At 58.1% G+C, this 22,962-nt stretch overlaps 1 protein-coding gene across 1 annotated transcript; it reads left to right on the forward strand.

Moving 5' to 3' along the window:
* Positions 1–2,784: 2,784 nt before the first annotated feature.
* RAB8A (RAB8A, member RAS oncogene family) lies at positions 2,785–21,265 on the forward strand. Its single transcript, XM_019416166.2, has 8 exons — positions 2,785–2,948; positions 7,276–7,336; positions 9,226–9,286; positions 12,703–12,780; positions 14,316–14,405; positions 14,970–15,035; positions 16,358–16,408; positions 19,777–21,265. Exons 1-8 carry the CDS (start codon positions 2,825–2,827, stop codon positions 19,867–19,869), a joined length of 624 nt encoding a protein of 207 aa, XP_019271711.1. The 5' UTR covers positions 2,785–2,824; the 3' UTR covers positions 19,870–21,265.
* The last annotated feature ends 1,697 nt before the right edge of the window (positions 21,266–22,962 follow it).

Consider the following 22,962-nt stretch of genomic DNA (forward strand, 5'->3'; position numbering starts at 1 on the left):
ATGGAAAGATTACTGTGCCAAGATGATTAACAAAGGTTATTTGCTTTATACCGTGACTTCATGATAGGAGGATTATTACCTCTATATTCAGGTGAGAGCACTTGGCCTCAGTAATTCAAAAGCTCCTGTCCTTTGTTATACACCCAGTCCCGCCTAAGCCAGGCTGTGAAGAATAACTAGGATTTTAATAGATGAGACAGGAGCAGGGAAAATGGTCCCTGTTGCTTGAGTCAGGAAGGCACAAGGCCTGCCTGCGTAAGGCTTCTGTGTGTTGCGTATATAAGGGAAGGAAGGAGGAAAGTTGGAAGGTAAACTGGTCCATAGTGATGAGAGCCCCAAATTAATTTGGTCAGGAGTGGAGAGCCGCTGAAGACTAATCAACAAAGAAACACATTAGGAAAATCTACTTAGTCATTTTCAGGAAGGACTAGAATGGGGGGGCAGACTAGAGGCGGGGTGGCCAGTTAGGAAGTGGTTCCTGTTAATCCCAGATAGTGCTTGCCTGGGAATGAAAAGGAAGTGATCTGGAGGAAGATAACTTGAGACAGCTGACTGGCTGGCAGGTAACTCGAAGAGAGTGTCAAAGGTGACTGCAGTTTCATTACCAGAATTGCTTTGATATTGGTCTCACGATCTGATGGGATAAGGAGTCAAAGAGAATTGAAAGCCAAACATTCGTGTGTGTAGACAATTTTTTGCTCACCAAGTGCAATTAAAAACATTTCCTTCATATTCAACATTTGGCGGACGCTGTGAGCTTGTTTCGATGGCAGAAACGGAATGTCAATGAATAAAGTATCCTCCCCTTCTCTAGGTGCCCTACCATCACTAGATTGAAGTTCCTTCTCTCCCTCCTGCCCACTCCCTGGGGCTGCAGTCTAAAATGCAGATACTGTTATAGTCCATCTGGAGTCTCGCATTCAACAGAAGTATTCAGTGTTTGTTAAATTGATCTCAGGTCTCAGGGAGCTTCCCGATCCCATGAAGTGTATGCGGAACCTAGGGCATACCTAGGTATAACCTAGGTTAAGGCCAGATGGCAATGACTTGATCCCAACCGACCACCAACGGGTAGTGGGTAAGTGTTTTAGAACAAACATACCACAGAGTGAAATCTGGATTCGAGAATAATCCAGGAGACCAGTGCAGAGAAGAGCAAGATTCAACAACTACTAGAACCCGGGCTTCGGTTTCACTCGGAAGGTGATTCAGGCCACGCCAGTCTGAGTAGAAGTTGACACGTTCGGTTGTGGACCTGTCAAAGTACCTTTGCCAAATCCACAAAGCAGCTGGACACAGAAGGATGGCCGGGCTATGTGGATTCCTCCAAGAATCACCTGTGCGGAGATCTCAGCAGCCACAGTATTGAAGGAGATCACCCAGAGGGCGGAACAGACCTAGAACCGCGAGGAACTCCTAAGGGGCATGTGGAAACCCCAAAGACTGCCATGGGATCTGAGCAGCAGCATTCAGGGAAGGAAGGCGTCGCGCCGAAGAAACCAGCCAGTAGAACGGTCCAAGTCCCAGGAAGGTGGTCGGTAGCGCCCAACGTTACAGACGCCAAAGCCGACGTGGCCGGCGGCTCTGCTTGAAGCTCTCCCCTGCCCCCCGCCGCCCCCCAGCAGCCAGATCAGCGGGGCTGGCCCTAGAGGGAGGCAGGAAGGGCGGCCAGGGCCGGCTTGGGCAGGAACCTTATGTGAGTCTAGACGCCTTCCCAACGCCCACCTCTGACAAGCAGGACACCACCCGGATCTCAGGCCTCCGAGGCTGGCGTGTCCCAGCTCAAAGCCACCTTCCCACTCTGGAGCCCGGGAGGGTCCCTTAAGCTCTGGCCTCGGTTTGCTCAGCATAAAAAGGCAGAATCAGACTACTGACCCCAGTGGGTTAGGGTGGGGATTAAGGACTTTCGGTGTAGTTTTCGTACGTGCCGACAACAGGCAGGCAAAGGACAACGATGTGACTGTTCCTAGCATCCTCACGACCCTAGCTCCCCTGGCGGCTGAGGCTTGGCGGGGGTTCGGGGGGGGGGGGTGGGAACTGCAGGCAGGCAGTGGTCTGGACAGTCCCTAATTAGGTCCAAAGGCGCGTCGCGAGGAGTTCCCGCGGGTACGGCTGGTGGCAGTGAAGCCGCTCAGGCGGCGGAGTAGTCCCCCCGGCCGGCGCCGAGACCCCGGAAGACGTCCCGAAGAGGCCTCGCTTCGACGATGACGAGCGTCCCCACTCTCCTTTCCTCTTCGGTTCCCCCTGGATGGACGCAGCGCCCTCCAGACGACACCGCCACCCGCGCACTCCCTTCCCGCGCTCTTCCCGGAGCCTACGGAGGCTGCGCGGGCCGTGAGGGCGGGAACCGGAGAACCCGCCGCGCGTGCGCCCTCTGCCGGCACCCAACGGTCTCCCGGGCCGCATGCGCACGCGCCCCACTGCGGGCGCGCGGAGCCGTTGGCGACGTTCCCCGCCCTCCCACTCCCACCCGGGGGCGTGGCTGCCCCCAAGTCGGGGGCGGGCAGAAGGCGGGGACACGCGATGCCCCGCCCCCCCCCGGTCTTCATTTGAAGCCCCTGGATTCTTCACCGCTGACCAATTGCAGCCCGCCCTGTCCCTAGCGCCGACCAATGACCGGCGCGCTCGGGCCGCTTCCGGCACCGCGCCTTGCTCTCCCCTTCCCCACGTCTCCCCGCGACGGGAGGGGCGCGGGGGAGGGTGTCGGCCTGGGTGACGCGCCGCGGGCCGGGAGCCAATAGGGGGCGGGCTCGGCGCTGATGGACGGAACCAGCGGCCAGTGGCGAGGCGCTGGCCGCACTTCCCGTCGGGGAGAGAGTGTAATATGGCGAAGACCTACGATTACCTGTTCAAGCTGCTGCTGATCGGGGACTCGGGGGTGGGGAAGACCTGTGTCCTGTTCCGCTTCTCCGAGGACGCGTTCAACTCAACTTTCATCTCCACCATAGGTAGCGGGGCCGGGGAGCGGCCGGGGACGCCGGAGGCCCGGGCCGGGCGCGCCCCTGAAGGGCTGGGGCTGAGGGAGCGGCTGGGCCGGACGGATCCAGGGATTAGAGAGGGTCGAGGGGACCGGAGGGGAAAAGAGCAACCGCTTCCACCTCTTTTCGGGGGTTCCCGGGCTATGGGGAAGGGGATAGGAACCGAGGGCCCATTTTACAGATGGGGAGACTGAGGCCCCAACTCTCAGCTTGCTCGTCAGGAAGTACAGGTCTTGGGCTGGGGTTTTGGCGCCGGTCATCTCGTGCTGTCCACACAGCAGCCCTCGAAGCTGTTCTTTTGGGGTCGCCGTCTTACAGAAGTGAAACAGGCTTGGGGAGTTGGCCGTAGGAAGAGGCCTTTGACATCTGACCTTATTAAGCATGTACTGTGCGCTAGCCCCTTTATGTGCATTATTACACCCTCCAGTCCTTTGTGTTAGGTGCTGTTATGAGCCTCACTGAGGAATTTGAGGCTCGGGGAGGCATGCGACTCACCCAAGGTCACACAGTCTGCAGGTGGCAAGGATGGAATTTGAATCCTTGTGGGTCTAACGCCCAAAATCAAGACTGGACCACCGGGTGGGAGCACTCATCCCCAGGGCAAGCACGGCTGATCCATCCCAGAGCCAGCCCTCTCCTGCTCTTTCCTCTGTAATGTTCAGGGGTTAAGCCCCTCTCCCTGACCCTGTTTCCCCCATGGGTGAATTTCTTCTAGAAGGAATGGCAAGAAAGAGTCTGGAGCCTTTCTCTGCCCGACCTTCCATCCCACTAGAAGGTGATAGCAATGATGACTGACAGCTGCCTGCCCTGGGACCTGTCATCCCCAAGGAGATGCCAGATAAAAACCTGAGTGAGAAACCAAAATCAGCCGCTGCCACAGACGGTGCTGACTTCCCTATCTTGAGGCCCGGGACACCAGTTGTCACTTTGCAGAACAGCCTTTCCCGCAAAGCCAGCCCACGTTGTGGTTGAACAGAATTGGCTTGTTGCTTCTCAGTTCTGATATCCACAAAAGTGGAGCTGACTTGTCCCCATGTCACAAAAACAGCCATTGCCCGTGTGAAAACGTTTGACCTGGAGGTAACACCAATCAAATGGAGTGGCCTGTGAGCTGTGCAGCCTTGTTCCAGAATAGTCAGCAAGCCCAGGAGTTGATTCTGAATGGGGAAAGCCTAGGAACCAGGCTTTGCTTTACCCCCTGTGTAACTCGAGCCCAATAACCTTATCTCCCTGAACCCCACCATGAGCCGCTCATTCCATTCCTGCCCCTCTCCAGGAGCTGCACTTGACAATTGAGAGAATTGGACTGGAAATGGTCATTCCAGCTTTCCAGCCGCTGGGCGACCCTGAACAAGCACTTAGACTCTGAGCCCTGTTTCTTCAGTTTAGGAGTGATGCTCTCTGCCTTGACCAGTGCCCTGGATGGTTGAGGATCGTAAATGTACAACGAGTAAGAGGTTGTTATCGTGGCCGGAGGCGGCCTGGAGGAAGCAGAATTTCTGGCTCCTGCAGTGACAGCATCTCATCCCTGGACCCAGATGTTTCTGATTCCTCCCCCTCCACCACTCCAGGGTCCAACTTTGGGATAGCGTTTGCATCTCCATGAATCGGGAAGTGATGTTACGTCCTGGCAGGCTGTGGCTTGCTCTCACCCAGACCTCAGTGTCCCAGCGTCGGAAACTTCCTGTTCAGCACAAGCACTAGTGAGATCAATTTGGAGATTGGATCTTTCTGTTGGTTTCTCATTCTTGTCCAGGAAACCCAGTCTAGCTCTTTAGGGCTCCGAGGAGGCCGGCCTCCACTTCCAGACAAAGACATGGCTTGGGCAAGGTCGTCTAGGGAGGTACAGGTGGCACTTAAACCCAGAATCCTTCCCTCCCACCTCAGTATTCTGATTACATTTGTAGTTTTCCAGTAGGCCTCTGTCTTCTGAGCAAATTTAATTCATCCTGACCTTGAAGTGATGGCCTCATAATTCTTAGCCTTGTAAAGTTTAACACTTCCTAATTAAATCTGGTGTGTTAATGAAACCCAGGAAGAGGTTAGGACAGAGTGATGCTGTGGGGCTTTGCCGATTAAACAGGGCATCTTGATTTCACGTGTCCCTGTGGACCTGGGACGGGAGGTAGGGGCTGTTTTAGGAAGGAACAACACTGGGCCGCTTAGTCCTGGAATGCAACTGAATGTGTAAAGGTGATTCTCTGCTGGCACTGAGTACACCTCTGGCTTGTCTTTATGGATCAGGGATTAAGTGGCTGTTCATTTCCTGCCCAGCTTTCGTTTTGCCAGAGCCCGTTCTCAAAAGCTGCATCGATCACTGGCGGTGTGAACTTGGCCCGGCGGCCAAGTTCGGAATTGGTTCTTCACAGCCTGGCTCAGCTCCCACGGCTTCCTCGGGGCCCCATTCACTCATACCTTCAGGGAGACACATGGCAGATGTGAACGTGCTTCGTAAACCACACGGCACCCTGTGGCTTTTATTTCTTTCGCCCTGCCATCTTTCCCCAACGCCTGCTGTGTGCCAGCACGGCTGCAGGGGCTGAAGAAATGACTGGGGTGAATCAGAGGGAAACCAATGTAACAAGGCCTGTAGTCTAGGTGTGTGTGTGGGACTGGGTGATCAGTTTCTAGTAGATACATAGCTGGCCTCTGCCATGCTGAGTTACCGGAGACACAGCCATGAGTAAGACGTCTGAGTCCCTGCTCTCCTGGAGCTTCTGTCCTCGTGGGCACATTTCAGATGCAGACTGATATTCCCTGTGGTCCCCTGGACAGCTCCTGAGGTGGGCAGCGATGGAATTAACATCCCGTCATCAGTTCTGAGGGCTCAAGCCAGGGTCCCGCCTCCGGGCTTCGAGGGCAAAGATGTAGAACAAACTCGCGGAGGTAAAGGCAGGGTCGGGCTGTTTTCCATGGGCAACTTTCACCCCAAGATCCGTGGAGCAAATGCACTGTCAAGGGTGTGCACCCGAAGAAGGAAAAGAAGCGAGGGGAGAGAGAGTGAGGATGGTCAGGAAGGCTCACCTGGGGAGGTGACTTGAACAGAGGCCTGAGTGAAGGGCCGGGGGAGCCAGGAAGTCATGGAAGGAAGCGACGTTCCAAGAGAGGGAAGAGCGAGCACGAGAGCCCTGAGTCCAGACTGCGCGCGGGATATTTAGGAAACAGTCGTGGGAGCTGTTTGCCGCGTGGTGGCCAGGCGAGGCAGGACCTTGGCGCACACGCTCAACTGTTCTCACTTCATCCTGGGGCCGAGGGGGTGGCGGAAGCTTCTGGAAGGTGTTTTTGGTTGTCGCGGCGTGTGTCAGGCCTGCATTCCTTTTCACGGCCGGGTGGTAGTACGGATGGGCCACGTTCTGTTTATCTGCCCATCCGTTGGTGGACACGCTGGCAGGTCTGGAACAGAGGTTAGCTTCGTGACATGGTTGAATGTGGTCAGGAAAGCTGGGGAGGGGACTGAGGGGGTAGGAGGCTGAGAGGTCACCCTGGTCTTGGGGAAAGGGGACTACAGCCGACGAGTGGGAGAGGAGGGCAGGGTCAGGAAGGCTTCTTGGAAGGCGACCTTCCAGCAGGTCTGGTGGAGGCTCAGTGGTTGAGCGTCCGACTCTTGCTTTTGGCTCAGGTCACGAACTCATGGTTCGTGGGATCGAGCCCCACGTTGGGCTCTGTGCCGACAGCGTGGAGCCTGCTTGGGATTCTTTCCCTCTCTCTCTCTGCCCCTCCCCCACGTACGCGCACATGCACGCTCTCTCTCTCTCGCAAGCAAATAAACTTGAAAAAATGAAAGGAGAAAGTTTGTTAGGGCGACAGGTGGGCGGCATAGGGACCACCCACAGAGAAGGAACGGCATGTGCGAAGGCTGGAGGTCCGTGAGAGCAGTATTGGGGGGCATCCTGGGGCTCCATGCCCTGTGTGTTTGGGAGGGCCTGGTGCTAGGTGGTGGGAGGCGTGGGGCTCTGGCCCTCGAAAGATTCCGTGGAGGCCGACTCTGAGAGGCTGCCTGGTGGGCAGAGGGGAGAGAACAAGGCTTTGTCGCCTGAAGGACCTGGGTTTGCCCGCCAGCCTGTGCCACCTGGGGCTTCACTCTTGGCAGCTCGGTCTGCCCTCTGAGCCTCAGCTTCCCCTTCCAGGAGAGGAGAACGTTCTCTCCAGGCGCCTCCAGACTTGTTGTGGGAGCTTCCGAGATCCCAGGTGCCCCAGTACCAGGCAGGTGCTCCGTAACAGGTTGGCAGCAGCTGCCTCAGATGCAGCTTGGGCAGTGGGCTGACCGTGATGTGCCTTTTCTTTCCTTTTCTTTCAGGAATTGACTTTAAAATTAGGACCATAGAGCTCGATGGCAAGAGAATTAAGCTACAGATATGGTAAGAGGCGTTGGCGTCCTCCGCCCCTTCACCCAGGGAGTGCTTTGAGCCAGAAGCCTTGGTGCCTCTCTCTTTCCCCCTCCCTGTGACCATGGCCTCCACCTCTTTGTGCCTAGCCATACGCGTCAGGCTTTCTTCCGAAACCCAGGGACTGTGCTCTGCTGGTTACTGGGGCCTGGAGTCTGTCAGCACCTTCTGGGGACATAGCTGCCAGTCCGGGTTAGCTCAGCGTTTCGATGTGGGCACCACTGGGCCTGGGCTTCCGAGTGGCCTGCTTCCATTGGACTTGGAGCGTGCCCTCTGTGCCTGGGCGGTGGTGAAGGCTTTGGGACAACGCCATGCCCCAGCCCAGTGTTTCCTTTTGACCCTATCAGCTCGCTGAAGAAGGCCAGACATCATTTCCTCTTTTCTCCCCCACCCCCGGGGAAGCCCAAGCCTTACTTCTTTAGCACACAGACCTGAAATCCCAGAACTAAAAATAAGCTGAGGCCAGGCCCAGCGGCAAGACCCGTTTTCTATTCCGCTTACCTGGGGCTGACTTCTTCTGATACATGAAATCGGAGAGGTTGTGAGTCCCTGTCGCTGGCGCTGCCTGGGGTCTGTAGCCCCTCGGAAGTGCCAGGAAGGCTGAGCTCAGATGGTCAGATGGAAGGGGAGTCCCCGCCCTGCAGCCACATCACCCACGGGGAAGTACGGGCCTTGAGCGAAATGAAAGAGAAGTCACATGTGAGAGGGTGGCGAAATCTCCCTGCCCTAGCGAGCACCTGTGGTGGGAGGGAGTGCTGTGAGGGGGGCCACGAAGCCACCTTCCCCGCAGCCCGTCTCCCCCCCCTGGGTCTCAGAGCGTGAGCATCGCTCTGCCTGCCCAGGGCGCCCCCTCGGCTCCCGTGGTGTTTGCCTCTGGTCTGACTCCAGAGTGGAAATCTGGATGAGGCCTGACGCCTCGTCAGCTGGTAATCTGCCCGTCTCTGGTCTCTGGTCTCTGGTCCCTGGTCTCTGGCTGCGTCATAAGTTACAAGCCCTAGAAGCATCTCCATCTTTACCACGTGGCTCTCCAGCAGCCTTAGTGCCCGGAGTCCAAGGTGACACGGCGGCAGCTGGCAGAAGTTTCACTTTCCTCTTCTCCTCTCTTCCTACTTCTGCTCTCAGCAGCCTCGATGGGGTCAGTGACTCTCTTAACGCTTCTCTAGACTGAGGCCATGGCAGAGGATAGAAATGACTGTTCCTAACCACTAACGTCACCTGCCGTTGGTGTCAGAAAGCCAGCCGAGCCCCAGATTGAGGGGCCTCCGTGCAGCCCAGCCATGCAGAGCCCTCGCAGGGTCACGAAAGGAACCCCGAATCCAGAGACAAAAGACATGGGGCTTGCCCTGGCCCCGCCACCAATCAGTCAGGCCATCTTTACACCGAGCACTGAATGCCCCCTGTGCCAGGAGCTGGGCTGGGCACGATGTGTCTCACCCAGGTGTCGCCCTCCACCAACGAGGGAAGACTTGCTCCCTGGCTTCTGCCAAGACAGCAAGCAAGCATGAAGGTACACCCCTCCAGCCATGTGACCGGCCCCTTCCATGCCTGCATGGCCCTGGATTTTCACAGCTGACATCCGATCTCGGCTCTTCTGTGAGCCGGAAACTCTGGGAAGAATCCCCAGGAAACAGAGGTGCAGCAGAGGGGTCATTGGAGGGAATGACTTTACGCCCTATGGGGCAGGTCTTTGACACCCCTGAGTCACTGTTTCCTCCTCTGTAAGAGTAGAGGACAAAGGTGCTGTCCCACAGTCGGACAGTGAATTAAGAAACAACCCGCGTCCATCCCGGGTGAGTACCCGTTGTTCCCACGGTGATGACGATTGGTGTTTGCTGTCACCACTCTCCCTTCTTCTCCTCTAGGGACACAGCTGGTCAGGAACGGTTTCGGACGATCACAACGGCCTACTACAGGGGCGCAATGGTAGGGACTGGTTTTTGTTTCTTTTCTTAAAGTCCACGCGAACATCACTCTCGTGAATGCCCAAACCCGGATGCTTCTGGGGAGTCCGTGCTCGGGCTCCTCCGGGGTCCTCGGTCCCGGGTTAGTTTTAGGAAAAGGCTATGTGCCCTGCCCCCACCCCGACATACATCCTCTTCTGCTTCAGGGACAATGCAGGGTTTAAGGACGGTTAATTCTTTGGGAATGAGGGAAGACAGAGGAAGCCGGTTCTTCCAGGTGAGGTCAGTGAAATTGGAGATAGCATGCCCCGACACTTAGGAGCGCTCACGTGGCCTGTGTCAGTCTCTGTGGAATTTGCTACTGAAAACTTGAACATCATCCAGGAGTTGACTTGCTCTGGGCAGTTGGCCGTTGTACGGTCCCCCGGGCCAGAGGCAGGGTGCTATCACAGGAAGACTCGTTCCTTATCCCTCAGGTGCTTTTACGGAGCACCTTCTCTAGGCCAGGCCTGAGCTAGATGCGGAGGAGGACCCGGAATAGGCCGGGTTCCTGCCCTCCGAGTGGGTCGAGCACATGTGAGATGTGCACACAGCGGAGCGCTCAGGGTCTGGGGGGAGCGGGAGGCAGAGCCCTGGCCCCTGGCTCAGCACCCTGGGTCACCCTCTGAGCTGCATCTCCTTACTTGGAAAGTGGAACAGAGAACAGGACTCCGTTTCGGGCAGCCGCGAGGGCGGATGGCCGTCTCCCCGTTTCTGGCGCCCGGTGCACACCCCGTCATGTGACCGCATACATGCCTGTTTCCTCTGCAAGACCACAAGCTCTGTGAGGGCAGGGCCACGTCTCAGTCACTGCCGTATGCCCCGTGCCTGGGACCACGCTGGGTATGTGGTGGGTATTCGGGAAATACCGGTGGACGGCAGAAATGAACGGAGGCATTAAGTATTTAGAGTATCCCACATAGCTTTTGAAACATAACAGAAACTCAATCGTGTGCATTGCAACCTTAGCACTCCTCATTAAAATTTATTTACTAATTTTCTTCCCACCTGGCTGTGCTCTGGTGGGGCAGGGGCCTCGGGGAACCGGGGTCCTGGGGGAGCTTCTGCTGTGTGGCCTCAGGTAGGCCCCCTCCCCATCTGGGCTGAAATAGCCCCCCCGCACCGCCCCCATTCTCTGAGGCCTTTCGTGTGCCAGCTGCTGGGCCCAGGTCTTGGCCATTAACAGCGGAGCACGGGTGCCACGGTTGTCCACGTTTCACTGACAGGGGACCTAAGGCCTAGCACGGTTCCATGTCCTGCTTCAGTTCACGCAGAGGGGAAATGACTGGGCCAGTGCCGATTGGCTGTCTCCAGTGCCCACATCCTCAGCCAGCCCTTGATGACGCTGCCCTGAGCCAGGGTGTTTGTGGCTTGCAGTCCTAGATTGGATATATATAGCCTTAGAGAACCCATATATAAAGCCAGCGACCACATGTGGCTCTTTGAGCGTAAATTGACGCAAGTAAGAAATCCGGCCCCTTGGTCGCACCTTTTAGGCACTGCAGAGCCACGTGTGGCCAGGGGTGACCTTACCGGATAGCTCAGAGAACATTGCCCCCATCGCAGCCATCGCCCTCTCCCTGCATGGTACTAGACTCTTGGGTCCCAAATTTGGGGACATTGGGTGTCCGTTGTCCCGTTGGGAGCTTACAAGCTGATAGGGGCAGCCGTGCCCAGGGGGGGCTGGGAACCCGGTCGCTTGGGGCCCCGAGGAGAGTTTCCACGGAGGACCTGGAATAGGGTGATCCCGCGTTTTCTCGGCGCTTCTCGCTCCTGATAGCTCCACCCACCACCCCCACCCCTCGGGTGGTGAATATTTGGCACCTTGGAATCTGGAGCGTGGGGTGTCAGCTTGCTGGTGGTGGCCAGAGCCCTGGGCCACCCGAGGGGCCAGTCCCTGGATAAAAGGGAGGAAAGTTCTCATGACCTCGTGGCGTTTCTTGCCCCCTGACGGCCAGAGGCCTCCGCGGTGCTTGACCTAGGGAGTCTGCGCACCGGGATCTCGTACTCCAGCTGGCCTTGGCTGGGGAGTGGCCGACAGCACGGCCCCTCTACAAGCTCCTGGTTATCCTGCAGGTGGTCTCCGTTCAGTCTCCCCAAGAGACCCCTGAGAGGGGGCCCCCAGATGGCCTTCCGGAGGGGTCCTGGCCGGGGCCTCAGTTGTGGCAGGCTGCGAGGCCCCTGCGTGTCTCCTTGGGTTCACGGCAGGGCTTCGGAATTGCAGGGGCTCTCCTTTCCCGTCCCTGAGGTCTTACCACACGTCCTCGCCGCTCTCCACCCAGTGCCCGCAGCCCACGTTCTCACTCTGCAGACTCGGGCAGCCTCAGGGACGTCTTGGCCGGCACCAGCGGTCTCGGATGCAGGGCCGGGCCGTCAGGAGGGGGTGGCCTCAGCACATGGAGTAAGCCAGGCCGGCCCAGGACAGCTGGGGCCCTGTGCCTGGAAGGTGCCCCTCGGCGTTACTTGGTCCTGATGAGGGCCCAGGGAGGTTCCTAATGGGAGCTGGTGTGACCAACTTGTTCAGGGTCAGTCTTTCCTGGGCTTGAACCTTTAAGGGCGCTTTTGTGGGCCTCAGTTTGCTCTGTATCAAACAGGGACACGTGTCCTTCGCAGTGGCGGCAAGGTCACGGGCCCAGGTGGAGGTGGGTTCACTCTGCAGCTCTTTAGGGACTCCTGCGCTGTCTCCCACCTGCTCACACGTGGGTAACGGACCCTCAGGGGCCTCAGTGCCGCCCAGCCCCACGCTCCAAGCTGGCCCCGTGGGTGGACTCATTGGAACACACAAGAGTGTCAGGATCAGGCCATCCAGGGTTCAGACCCCGGTTACGCCCTTTACTCTCTCATGGGAAGGGAGGCGGCCACCCCACACCTCCCTGGCCACCCCACACCTCTGGGTCCTCGTCTGCAGAGTGGGGACAGCCGGACCCACCTGTGAGGGCTGTGAGGCTTCAACGGGACCCTACCATAGAACGCGGTGCGCAGTAGGTGCTCGGAGGGGACTCAGGCAGGGCGGGCTGAGTGAAGGGGAGCACTGTGGGCCCTGGGGCCTTGGAGCATGGGGCTGGGAGGCAGGTGGGACGCCGAGAGCTGCCAGGCCATGGGCACACGTGCCCTGCTGGTGCTGGGGAGCCCGCGAGGCTCGTCTGCAAGCACGAGTGTGGTGGGGTCTGGTCTGCAGGGTGAAGGGTCACCTTGGTGGCGGGGTGGGCAGGACTAGAGCCTGGGCGACCAGGGAGGAGCCGGTCCTGGAGTCCAGCAGAAGGAAGGGCCCCAGGGGTGGAGTGGAGGGAGTTGGCAGGAGGGGCGTTTTGCTGGGGTCTCGGCCACCCCACCTTGCTGGGGCCTCCCCCTCAGCTCGCAGCTTGTCCATAGCACACGTTTGTCTCCCTTCCCGCCCAGGGCATCATGCTGGTCTATGACATCACCAACGAGAAATCCTTTGACAACATCCGGAACTGGATTCGGAATATTGAGGAGGTAAGGCTTGCGCCCCTCACGTGCAGAGGAACTTCATGCATGTCCCCACCTCGGTCGCCACCCCAGAGCTCCTCGGATAAGAGATGAGCTCACTGAGGCACAGAGACCCCTAGAAGTCACTTGCCAAGAGCTCCATGGCCAGGGATGTACCCGGAATGGGGACCGGGACCCAGGTGGCTGACCCTGGAGACCACACATGGGCCTCGCGTCATCATGGGGTGGCCCTGAGAGCCCATTAATTTCCCCACCGGGGCTGTCAGGTTTGGGCAATGTCTCAGCCGTGAGAGAAGAGATACCTGAGCTCTTGATCACTGTGAGCATTTGGTGCTTTCTAGAAACGGGAGGTTCCGGGATAGGCATGACTCTTGCATTTAGCAGACAGGCATTTCAGATTGTACTCTGAGTTTCAGCAGAGCGGGGTGTGAGCTGGTTTGAGCCACCCGAGTTCAAGCCAGCAGCTCTTCGACTGCAGCTGGCTGGGAAAGCAGACCTTGAACCCAGGAGGGAAAAGAAGGCAGTTAGCCCCGCCTCCCCGTCCCAAAGCTGGCGTCCCCGCCTTCTGGCTTCCCAGACAGGCTCACCCCAAAGCCTTCTTGGACGACAGCACTTGTGTCTCTCGGTGACTCACCAGGTGGGGCTTCGGGTCTGAGGTGCAGCGAGAGGACTTCACCCATCCATAAAGCCGCAGCCAAAGGTCACGCCACGGCTGACATCCGTGAGCAGTGGCACCAGGCCGCCATCCTGACAGGCCCACTGTCAGACCTGATGGTCTGCTGGCCGGAGGCCGTGCCCGGGCTGAGGACAAGGAACCACTCCCATTGGTCCTTGTGGAAACTCAGTGTTTCTGGCCAGTGGGCGAGAGGGTCTTGCAGTTAACAGGAAGTTCGGGAGCAGAGCAGTGTTTCACGAGACCTGATCTGAGCTATACGATGAGGTCCCTTTCCATACCCTCGTCCTTCGGGAAGCGTGGAACCTTCCACTGGAGCCCAAGAAAGGGTTGGAGGAGGAGCCCTTTACAAGCATGAGGCAGCTGTGGGGGGCGCCAGGGGATGGGGACACCCCGGGGCTGGCTGCAGTGGGGGGCCATTGCCACCCCAGGCGCTGCCTACTTCCAGAGTCCAAACAGGGCAAACTGGAGTGGGGCGGAAGGTCCTGGGAGAGCAGCTGGGGCCTCCAGCGGAAGAGGCAGGGAGGGAGGGAGGCGAGCGGGGGTAAATATCCCAGCCTCGCTTGCCTCCGTAGGCCAGACCCTGCCAGGAGCCCAGGGATGGCCTCAGGGCCTGGGTGACACAGCCCGTAGGGAAGCTGTGTCCTCAGCAGCCAGAGAGCATGTCCTCGGTCAGAGTAGTAGCCAGAACCTGGACTCTGCTCTTGTATTGGCTGTGTGACGTGGGACAGGCCACTCAGCCTCTCTGATCTTCAGCTCGTCCCCTGTACAAGGGTGTGTCAGCAGTCTTGGCCCACCACGCGGATTTCGGGGGACAGACTGTGTGTTGGCCTCTGACCTCTCACCACCCGTCTGCCCTCCCCTTCAGCATGCTTCTGCAGATGTCGAAAAGATGATACTCGGGAACAAGTGTGACGTGAACGACAAGAGACAAGTGTCCAAGGAACGGGGAGAGAAGGTGGGCATGGCCACCGGCGTGGGCCTGGCACCTCGTGGCACAGGGACCTCAGGGTTTTAGGGTTCTCTGCATGGAGGCCTGTTCTGCCCCAGAGGGTCTCCGATTGCTCACTCGCCGAGTGGGCTTTGGGGGAGACTCTCTCACAGTCTCTACAAGCACACGATAACCGGCCAGCCTGGCTTGTACAAGACTGAGGGGGTCTGGGACTCAGGACAAAGGGAGAGTGGAAGGCACTCCCTCCGCTGGGCTTCCGTCTAAAGACTGCACACGCAGCGGCTTCTGGGATGTGCTCTGTGTGCTCCCTCACGGCATCCGGTTGGAACCTGTGGGACCCACAGGAAGCAGAGGAGAGAGCAGTGGTTTGAGCCATGCCCACTCCACCCTCCTGCCAGGGATGTTCACCACCTGCTCTCCACTGGGGACTTGAGGGAGCAGCCCAGGTGTCAGATCCATGGCCTGAGACCCCCCCCAACTCCCGCCTCTGCACTGCTCCTGGCTCAGGGTTTGTGGGGTTCAGGGGTACCTAGTGGCTAACATGCACGTGTGTATCTCCCTTCCACACAGCTCGCCCTGGACTATGGAATCAAGTTCATGGAGACCAGTGCGAAGGCCAATATCAACGTGGAGAACGTGAGTCCTGGGCCCTCTGGGCTGAGGGACAGGCTGCACCCTCTGGGGAGGCTCTACCAGGGGGACCGACCTCAGGCCCTGGGCTGCCTAAGGTCGGTCCCTCATTCGGCTGGCCACGCGGCACTTTCTAGGCGGTGTGCCAGGCCCCTTGAGGGAGTTGCCATGTTCTGACATCAGCAGGTGCAGGCCCTGGCTGGGCACCTAGGCTGTTACCTCAGTGGTTCTTGGGCAGCCCTGGGGAGCAGGCGCCGTTTTACCAATGGAGAAACGGCCTCAGAGAGTCCCAGCTGACAGGTGCCCAGGCCCAGCTCCACGTGTGTGCCCTCGGCCCTGCCACCCTCACAGACAGGCCCCGGTCAGCAAGCCCAGATGACTGAGCTTTGGCCGGGGCCACCCGCTCTTCTCCGTGGAGCTGATCTGCCGACCTCCATCCCACTGCCCCAGTGATCTTTCCAGAATTCACCTTCCATGTTGCTCCCAGCCTCAGCCCAACACTCCTGGCACAGAAGGCCCTCCCTCACCAGCCCCAGGCGGTGTGTGCCACCCACAGCTTGGGCCTTGCCCGCAACTTTCCATCCCAGGCCCCCCGTGCCACACCCTCCTTGCACCCCCTTTCCCCTCAGGGCCCAGCCCGAGTGGCCGCTCGCAGGGAGACCTTCACTGTCCCCCAGGCCCTTAGGCCCACCACTTTGGTCTTCCCTAGCACCGAAACCAGCCTTCACAACAGAATATTCCACGTCATGTGGGCGTTCGTTGAGACTCTGCCTCCCTACCAAGAGGGGCCAGCTCGAGCCTCGTCAAGCATGGGGAGGCAAGCCTTGACCTGGCACTGGCCCTCCCAGGCCTCCCTGCTGGCAGAGACCCCACGCGAAGTGTGTTTGGCTAAGAACGGCTTGTTTTTCTCTCTGCCCGGCCCTGACCTGACCGTCAGAGTTGGGGGCAAAAGTGGACAGAGCACAGGAGTCGACGGTGGAAAACTGGGCCCTCCTCCTGGATCCTTCTGGCTCTGTCAGTTAGGCACTGGGTGCCTTCAGACAAGTCACTCGACCCCTCTGAACCTCAGTTTCCTCTGTGTCCAGTCAAGGGTGACCCCATGTCCCAGGTCATTGGCTCAGGGGAGGTGGCGGTCCAGCTTGGCAGGAGTGGCCCAGTGGTGGCAGGAGATGGGGCTGGACAGGTGAGACCCCACCTGGGAAGCCACCCTGACGCTGCTCCCCTGCCCACCCCACTGTCCCGCCACTTCTACACGGGAGTGGCCCAGCACCCGCAGGCCCCTACCCGCTTCCTGCTCCCGCGGCCCTGACAACATCCTTATTCCACAGGCATTTTTCACTCTCGCCAGAGACATCAAAGCAAAAATGGACAAAAAACTGGTGAGTGTATGTGCTTTCTGAATCCTTGCATGGGTCCCTGTTGGAGCCAGCCATCCTTGGCCTCAGTGCTGTGACGCCTCCCCGGGCAGATCCTGCTCTTCGGGGCCCGGCTAGACCCAGTCGAGCATCTCTGGGAAAGGGGCAGGAGTTAGCAGGAGTGGTTTGGGCATCCACAGCAGGACACCCTGCTCTGCCCCATCCGCTGCTCTGGGGCCCGGAGCTGCTCTGTGACAGGTGCTCCCTACTAAGTTCATGGGCCAGCAGGGGACATGCGGCCCTTGCCGTCCTACCTGGGAGATGGCACGTGTGAGGAGAGAGAGCCTCCTGCAGAAAAGCCCCAGGCAGGCCCAGAGCCACAGTCCGCCACCCCCCCAGTCCATGACAAGACACCCCCTGCCCTCCCCCTCCCCACCCCCACCCCCCCCCCCCGCAGGGCTGACAGCCACCAGCTTTCCGTCTTGATGAGTCCACCCCAAGTTCTGCTGGCTGACAGTTCTGTGACCTTCAGTGGGTGCCAGGGCCCTGGGGCCTCTGAGAGGTCCCACCTGGATCCCTCCGTATCCGCCCTTTTGTCTGTTTTCTGGCCTTTTTGTTTCATGGTCCCCACTCTCTACAACTACCACTTTCTTTGGTCACATCTACACACTCGAGTTTACGTTGGGCGTGTTCAGCCCCTAAACACTGCTGGGAGTCTTGGCCCCGAGCCCTCCATTCCAGTGGCCCCCGTTTCCCGGCCAGGTGACACCCCTCGCTGTCTGATTCCAGGGCGTGAAGTGAGCTATTCGTTGGCTTGCGTTACGCCTGGTCACACGCGAGTGCGCACGTGACACAAAATGCCACTCAGGTAGGTCACGTCTGACTGAAAACATGGCTCCGGAATTCTAAGATGCTGCGAATTCAGTCACAAGGGATGGGATCCATTTAGTGGCAGCCCTTTAGCCAAAACAGGACCGTGTCCACGCAAGCAGACGTACGGCCCGACGACGGCGTGCAGTGTTCCTGTAATTTTGTTTCTCTTCAGCCAGAGTTTGATTCTAGAGGCTCCTTCTGACACTAGCCCCCCAGCGGTGACACTAAGCATCACACTCACTTTTTCCGTAGCCTGTGCTTTCGGCATCGGCCTGTCGACTGCCCCTAGAATGTGCCGTGTCCTTCCAAGGCCCAGACTGTGAAACACGGGTGTGCAGCCACAGTCCGTGCGACCTCTCTTTTTCTGAGCTGAACTGTAAATCACAGTTAAACGCCTTCTCGTTCCCTGTCACCTTTGTTCACATGCAGAGTTGCAGCCTCCACGGCTTCCTATCTGTCTTTTTAATCGAAATGCCACTGACGTTGAACGTTGCGTAAATTTGAGGCTTACAGTACGTTGGTTTTAACACGTTGGGAGCCGATACCTCTATTATCTCACATACTCGTGTACTTACCGTTTCTCTTTTGCGTTGAGAACAATTCAGATCTGGTCTCTTAAGCAACTTTGACTGTGATCGCTGTGCCGTGCATCAGATCTCCAGAACTGTCTATGTGCTAGTTGCAAGTTCGTATCTGTGTTACTCAGACGGCCAGTTCTGCCCACCCCTGCCTCCCCTCCTAGAGCATCAGGGGAAGCCAGGCCCCGCCAGCACCCTCCTCCCGGACCGCTGGTGCTCTCCCGCTCCGCTCAACCCAGCACTCCTCACCGCTGAGCACACACTGCGTCCCCACAACCCGCCCGGGCCGCTGCCACCCTCTCCACCTTGTCACCCTGCCGCTTCCCTGCCATCCACTCCAGGCCTTTTTTTGTTCCTCACATGCCCCACATTCCTTTAGACTTTCCCCTCCACCGGGGAAAGTGGCGGTCCGGCTTGGCAGGAGTGGCCCAGTGGGCGCCCCCCTCGCGCATCCGGGAATGCGTTCCCGGAACAAGCTTAGTAGCGTCAACGACACACGAGCATGACGGTTCTGGAGGTCACAAGTCTGAAACGGGTCTCACTGGACTGAGACCAAGGTGTCAGCAGGGGTGCCCTCCCCACAGGGAGGACCCGCTGCCTTGCCTTGTCCAGCTTCTAGAAGCCACCACATTCCTTGCCTTGTGAACCCTTCCTCCGTCTTCCGAGCCAGCCACCCAGCACCTCCCTGACCCTGCTTCCTGCTTCCTTCGTCTCGCTCTTCCTCGACCACGGCTGGAAAGTTTCTCTGCTTTTAAGGAGTCGCAGGGTTAGATGGGGCCCACCTGGGTGATCCAGGCCCCTCTCCCCACCCCTCCTCAATCGCGTCTGCAAAGTCTCTGCCACCACGTCACGTACCGTCTGTGCAGGTTCCAGGGACGAGGGCGTGGACATCTTGGGGGGCAGTTACTCCGCTGACCGCGGCCCCTGGACCATCCCTGGCCTCGCTTCCGAGAGGTCTGCGCTCCGACATCGCCATCGAAACGCTTCTCCACCCTTCGCCTGTTTTGTCTCATTACTCGCTGCTGTGGAAAGCGCCGCTCAGTTGTTTAGCTGTGCGATTTGTCTGCCCCCAGCGGGACCTTTTGTCCTGTCCACCCCTGCCTGCCCAGCGCCCACAAAAGTGCCTAGCACCACATAAGTGTTCGATAGTTGCCTGAATAAAACTTCAGGTTTTACCTAAGAGCACAAAGGCGAGAAGAGACTAGTCAAAAGGAGACCAAACCTCGCCAACAGTAGAATGGGAGAAAGCAGGGTCTGAGTTCCCAGGGTAGGCAGGGGCCAGCTCGCAGAGGCTTCAAGTGACGGATTTAGGCCACTCCTCAGAAACCTGGGGGAGGTGGATGGGTGTCAGTATGGACTGAGCAGACGAGATCAGAGATTAGGGCTTATGCCACCAGCTGCGGGGCAGAAGGTGGACAAGGGGAGAGGTGGGTCCAAGCCTTGGCACACGGTTACGGGGAGTCCTGTGTGAGTGGCGTTGCGACCTTGAGCCCAGCCTCCCCTCGATCCCAGGAGGCAGTCTTTCCACTGCCCCTGGGCTGCCTCGCCGGGAGGGGCTGAGCACAGATGGATAGATGGATAGAGGGACGGAAGTAGGGAAAGGAGAATGAGATGGGTCAACAAACGGTGGGAAAGTTGTCGAGGAGATGAATGGAACGGGGGATGGGCAGGCGACTGAAAGACTGACAATGAGTGGTTGGAAGGGGGAGGAACGTAGCAGATCTGGGGTTTGTAAAAAGCGAGTTGGAAGGGACAGTTGGATGAATGGATGGTTGGAAGGTGGCAGAAGGTTTGACAAATGGGAGGGGACGGGTGGGTGGATGGACCATCCGGATCCTGGCAGACGGGTGGGTGGTTGGTTCATTGGTCGGTGGGCCGGTTGGTTAAGAGACATAGTGCTGATCCCCAGCCATGACCTTGCAAAACCCTTTGCAATTTCAGGAAGGCAACAGTCCCCAAGGGAGCAGCCAGGGAGTCAAAATCACCCCAGACCAGCAGAAGAGAAGCAGCTTTTTCCGATGTGTTCTTCTGTGAGGAGCACTGCCTTACTCTGAGCCTCGCTCAGCTGAGCTGACTGTGCCTGTCCTGAGCGAGCCCCTCGCTCGGCCGGGGGCCCTCCCCCCCCAACACTCCCTGCCGTGCCGCGGCCACCGGGCCCATGGCCACCAGACACAGTTGAGAAATTGTTGATTTTAGTAACTGTCTGATCTTTTTTCAACTTTGGAGATGGAATAAGTTAAGAATTTGCTATTTTTCTGGTCTGCGGAACGGGCCCTCTCACCACGTGACCAGAGAGGAAGCTGGAGCGGAGCTGTGGCCGCCAACATCAGCCGGCACGGTGGGCCTCTGTCTCCAGGCCTCCCTGCAGCACAACCGAAGCCCCACCGGAAAGCCCGTCCACGTCCCCACCACGGAAGCCAGGCCCCGGAGCCCAGCGACGGTTCCAGGAGTGCTGGGCCCCCACGCCCTGAGCGAGGCAACGCATGCCGGGCCCACAAAGCGTCCAGCCAGCACATCTGACGCCTACCTTCTCCTCTTCTGTCAGTTTTGGACAAGTGACGAAAACCATTCTCTTTCCCCCCTCCTTTCTCTTCTTAACTGTCAAGCCAGACCAAAGGGAAGCACAAATTACGGAAATCCTGAGGAAAGAAGCGTGGGGGGAGCCCTTCCTGTTTCACAGCCAGGTGCCGGTCTGCAGTCCAGCCTCGGCCGGCTCCGTGGGCCTCTCTCGGCATTCCCCGCCTGAGCACCGAGGGGACGCCACGCGTGACCCTGAGAACGCAACCAACCACACACGGTCCACCTGTGATTGGGGCATCTGTCTGCCTCTGGGCCCCCGGGCAGCCCCCCCGCCCCCTGCCCCCCGCGTCCTCTTCCCTCCTGCTGTCTCCAAACTGGACGTTCTTTCTAGCTGAGATTTTTTATTTTTCCAGATCTGTAGTGCCATGAAGTGATTCCGTCTTTGATTTCCAGCGGCAGACCCAGGTGCTTGGGAGCCCGTGCGCACCTCTGGCCGGACGTGGCCAAGAGCGTGAGGCCGCGCTCGGCGCTGGCCGAGGCCCAAGGCGACAGGCTGGCCGCATAGCAGTCGGAGTTGGTTTTTAGCTGCCGTCACCAGGTTCTGTTGTGACAGTTCTGCCCTCCTGTAGAGACTGTGCAATTGGACCAGGTAGCCAGGTCGGAGCGGCGTCACCAGGGAGCCTTTATTTTTTCTTATCCTTCCCCCCCACTCCCCGCCACCCCCCCCCCCCCCGCCCCGCCCCAAGCTGCTGTCAGTCCAAGCCATTGGCGTTGTAGTTTCTTCTTTTTGGAATTAAAACCAACATACCAGCAATAGTCTGCTCTCCCCTGAAATTTCTTAACATGCTCTGTTTACATTGATAAATGCACTTAAGGAAAACAAACAAATTAAAGCTCGTTTTAAAGTTAACGGATTTTTTTTTTTTACAGCTTATCTTAGTTCTTTCCTTAGTTTTAATTTCATCAGTAAAATCATAGATTGGACTAGATCAGCGTTAACGGATTTTTATGTCCACACGTTCCCTGCAGGTACGCAGCTGTGGCCAGGTGTTGGGTCCGGGGTCCTCAGGATGCCCGTTAATTTGAAAGACAGGCCTGGGGGCGCCTGGGTGGCTCATCCGGCAAACCGCCCGACCCTTTATTTCGGCTCAGGTCGTCATCTCGCGGTTTGTGTGGTCAAGCCCCAGATCAGGCTCTGCACTGATGGCACGGAGCCTGCTTGGGATTCTCACGCTCCCTCTCTCTCTCTGGATGGCGCATCTCAGCCTGGGATAGACACCTGTCACTGAGGGATCGGCTGCTGTCAGCATCGTGCTCATCATCGTTATTATTAGCATCGCTATTTGTTTTGCTCCCCGAGAGCAGAACCCACTTCTGTTTTTCGCATCTCGTCTCTTAACGGGGCACAAGTCACGTAAATAGCTCACGGCTCTGAGCTGTATTTGCCCCATGATGCTCCATGTCTGCACCTGTTGCCCCCCCGCCGAGTCAGGCTGGGGTCCCGGAACCTCCGTCCTGCCTTAGACCCGGCCTTTGGCTGAGAGAGGAGCTTTGATGCAGTGGCAGACAGGGAGAGATGACTCCTCGACTTTTTTCTTTTTTTTTTTTTTAATAACGGCTTTATTGAGATCTAATCCACCCACCGAACCGTCCACCCACCGAAGTGCAATTCAGCGGCTTTCAGCGTATTCACAGCGATGTGCCACCCTCCCTGCGGTCCATTTTAACACATTCTCCTCACTCGGTCCCCATGAGCTGTCACTCCCCAGACCCCCTCCTCCAGCCTTCTAGCAACCATTAGTCTTTCTGTCTCTGGATTGGCCTGTTCTGGACACTCCATATAAACGGGATCGTACGCGACGTGGCCTTTTGTGTCTGGCTTCTTTCACTCAGCATAGTTTTCTAGATCCATCATGTAGCACATGTGAAGACTGCTTGGCACGGCCGAATAACAATCCGTGGAGAGGATGGTCCACGGTGTTTTAATCTAGTCCTCCGTTGATGGACATCCGGTTATGTCCGCTCTTTGGACACCTCAACTGTTGTCTGTTCCGCGGGCGTGCCCAGTTTCCTCCTGCCACGGGGCCTTTGCCCTTGCTGTTCCCACTTGTGCAAGCCCGGCCTGCATGTGGACTTGCGCAACAACCGTCTCCCCGTGGACTGTGGGCTCCGGCAGGGCAGGGACAGTGCCTGTCTTGTCTTCTCCATCCTTAGCATCTAGCACGGTGCCCACAGTTGGGGCTCAGCCAATGTTTGTGGAGAGAATGAATTAACAGATAGAATGAAAGCATTGTGGGACGAACAGAACGGTTGAAAACACAGAAAGCTCAGCATTGGCAGAGCCTGGCTGTCCCACCCCCGCATGTCCCCAGGGCTGAGAAGGCACTGTGGTCCCTACCCAGAGAGCCACCCCACATGGGCCCATGGAAGTCCTACTCACCAGCTGGGGCCTCGAGTGAAAAGCCCAGAATGTGGCACAAGAGAGGAAGGGGCCTTGGAGTCCCAGCCCCATATCTCGTGGCTGGCTGGTCCTTTCCTGGAAGTCGCTCTAGGGGCCACCTGCCCGTTCACGGTTTTGAGGACTGTGGTCACCAAGGGCTGGGGGTT

Source organism: Panthera pardus, unplaced genomic scaffold, assembly GCF_024362965.1.
Source record: "Panthera pardus isolate Hobbes unplaced genomic scaffold, ASM2436296v1 HiC_scaffold_8, whole genome shotgun sequence".
Lineage (NCBI taxonomy): Eukaryota > Metazoa > Chordata > Mammalia > Carnivora > Felidae > Panthera > Panthera pardus.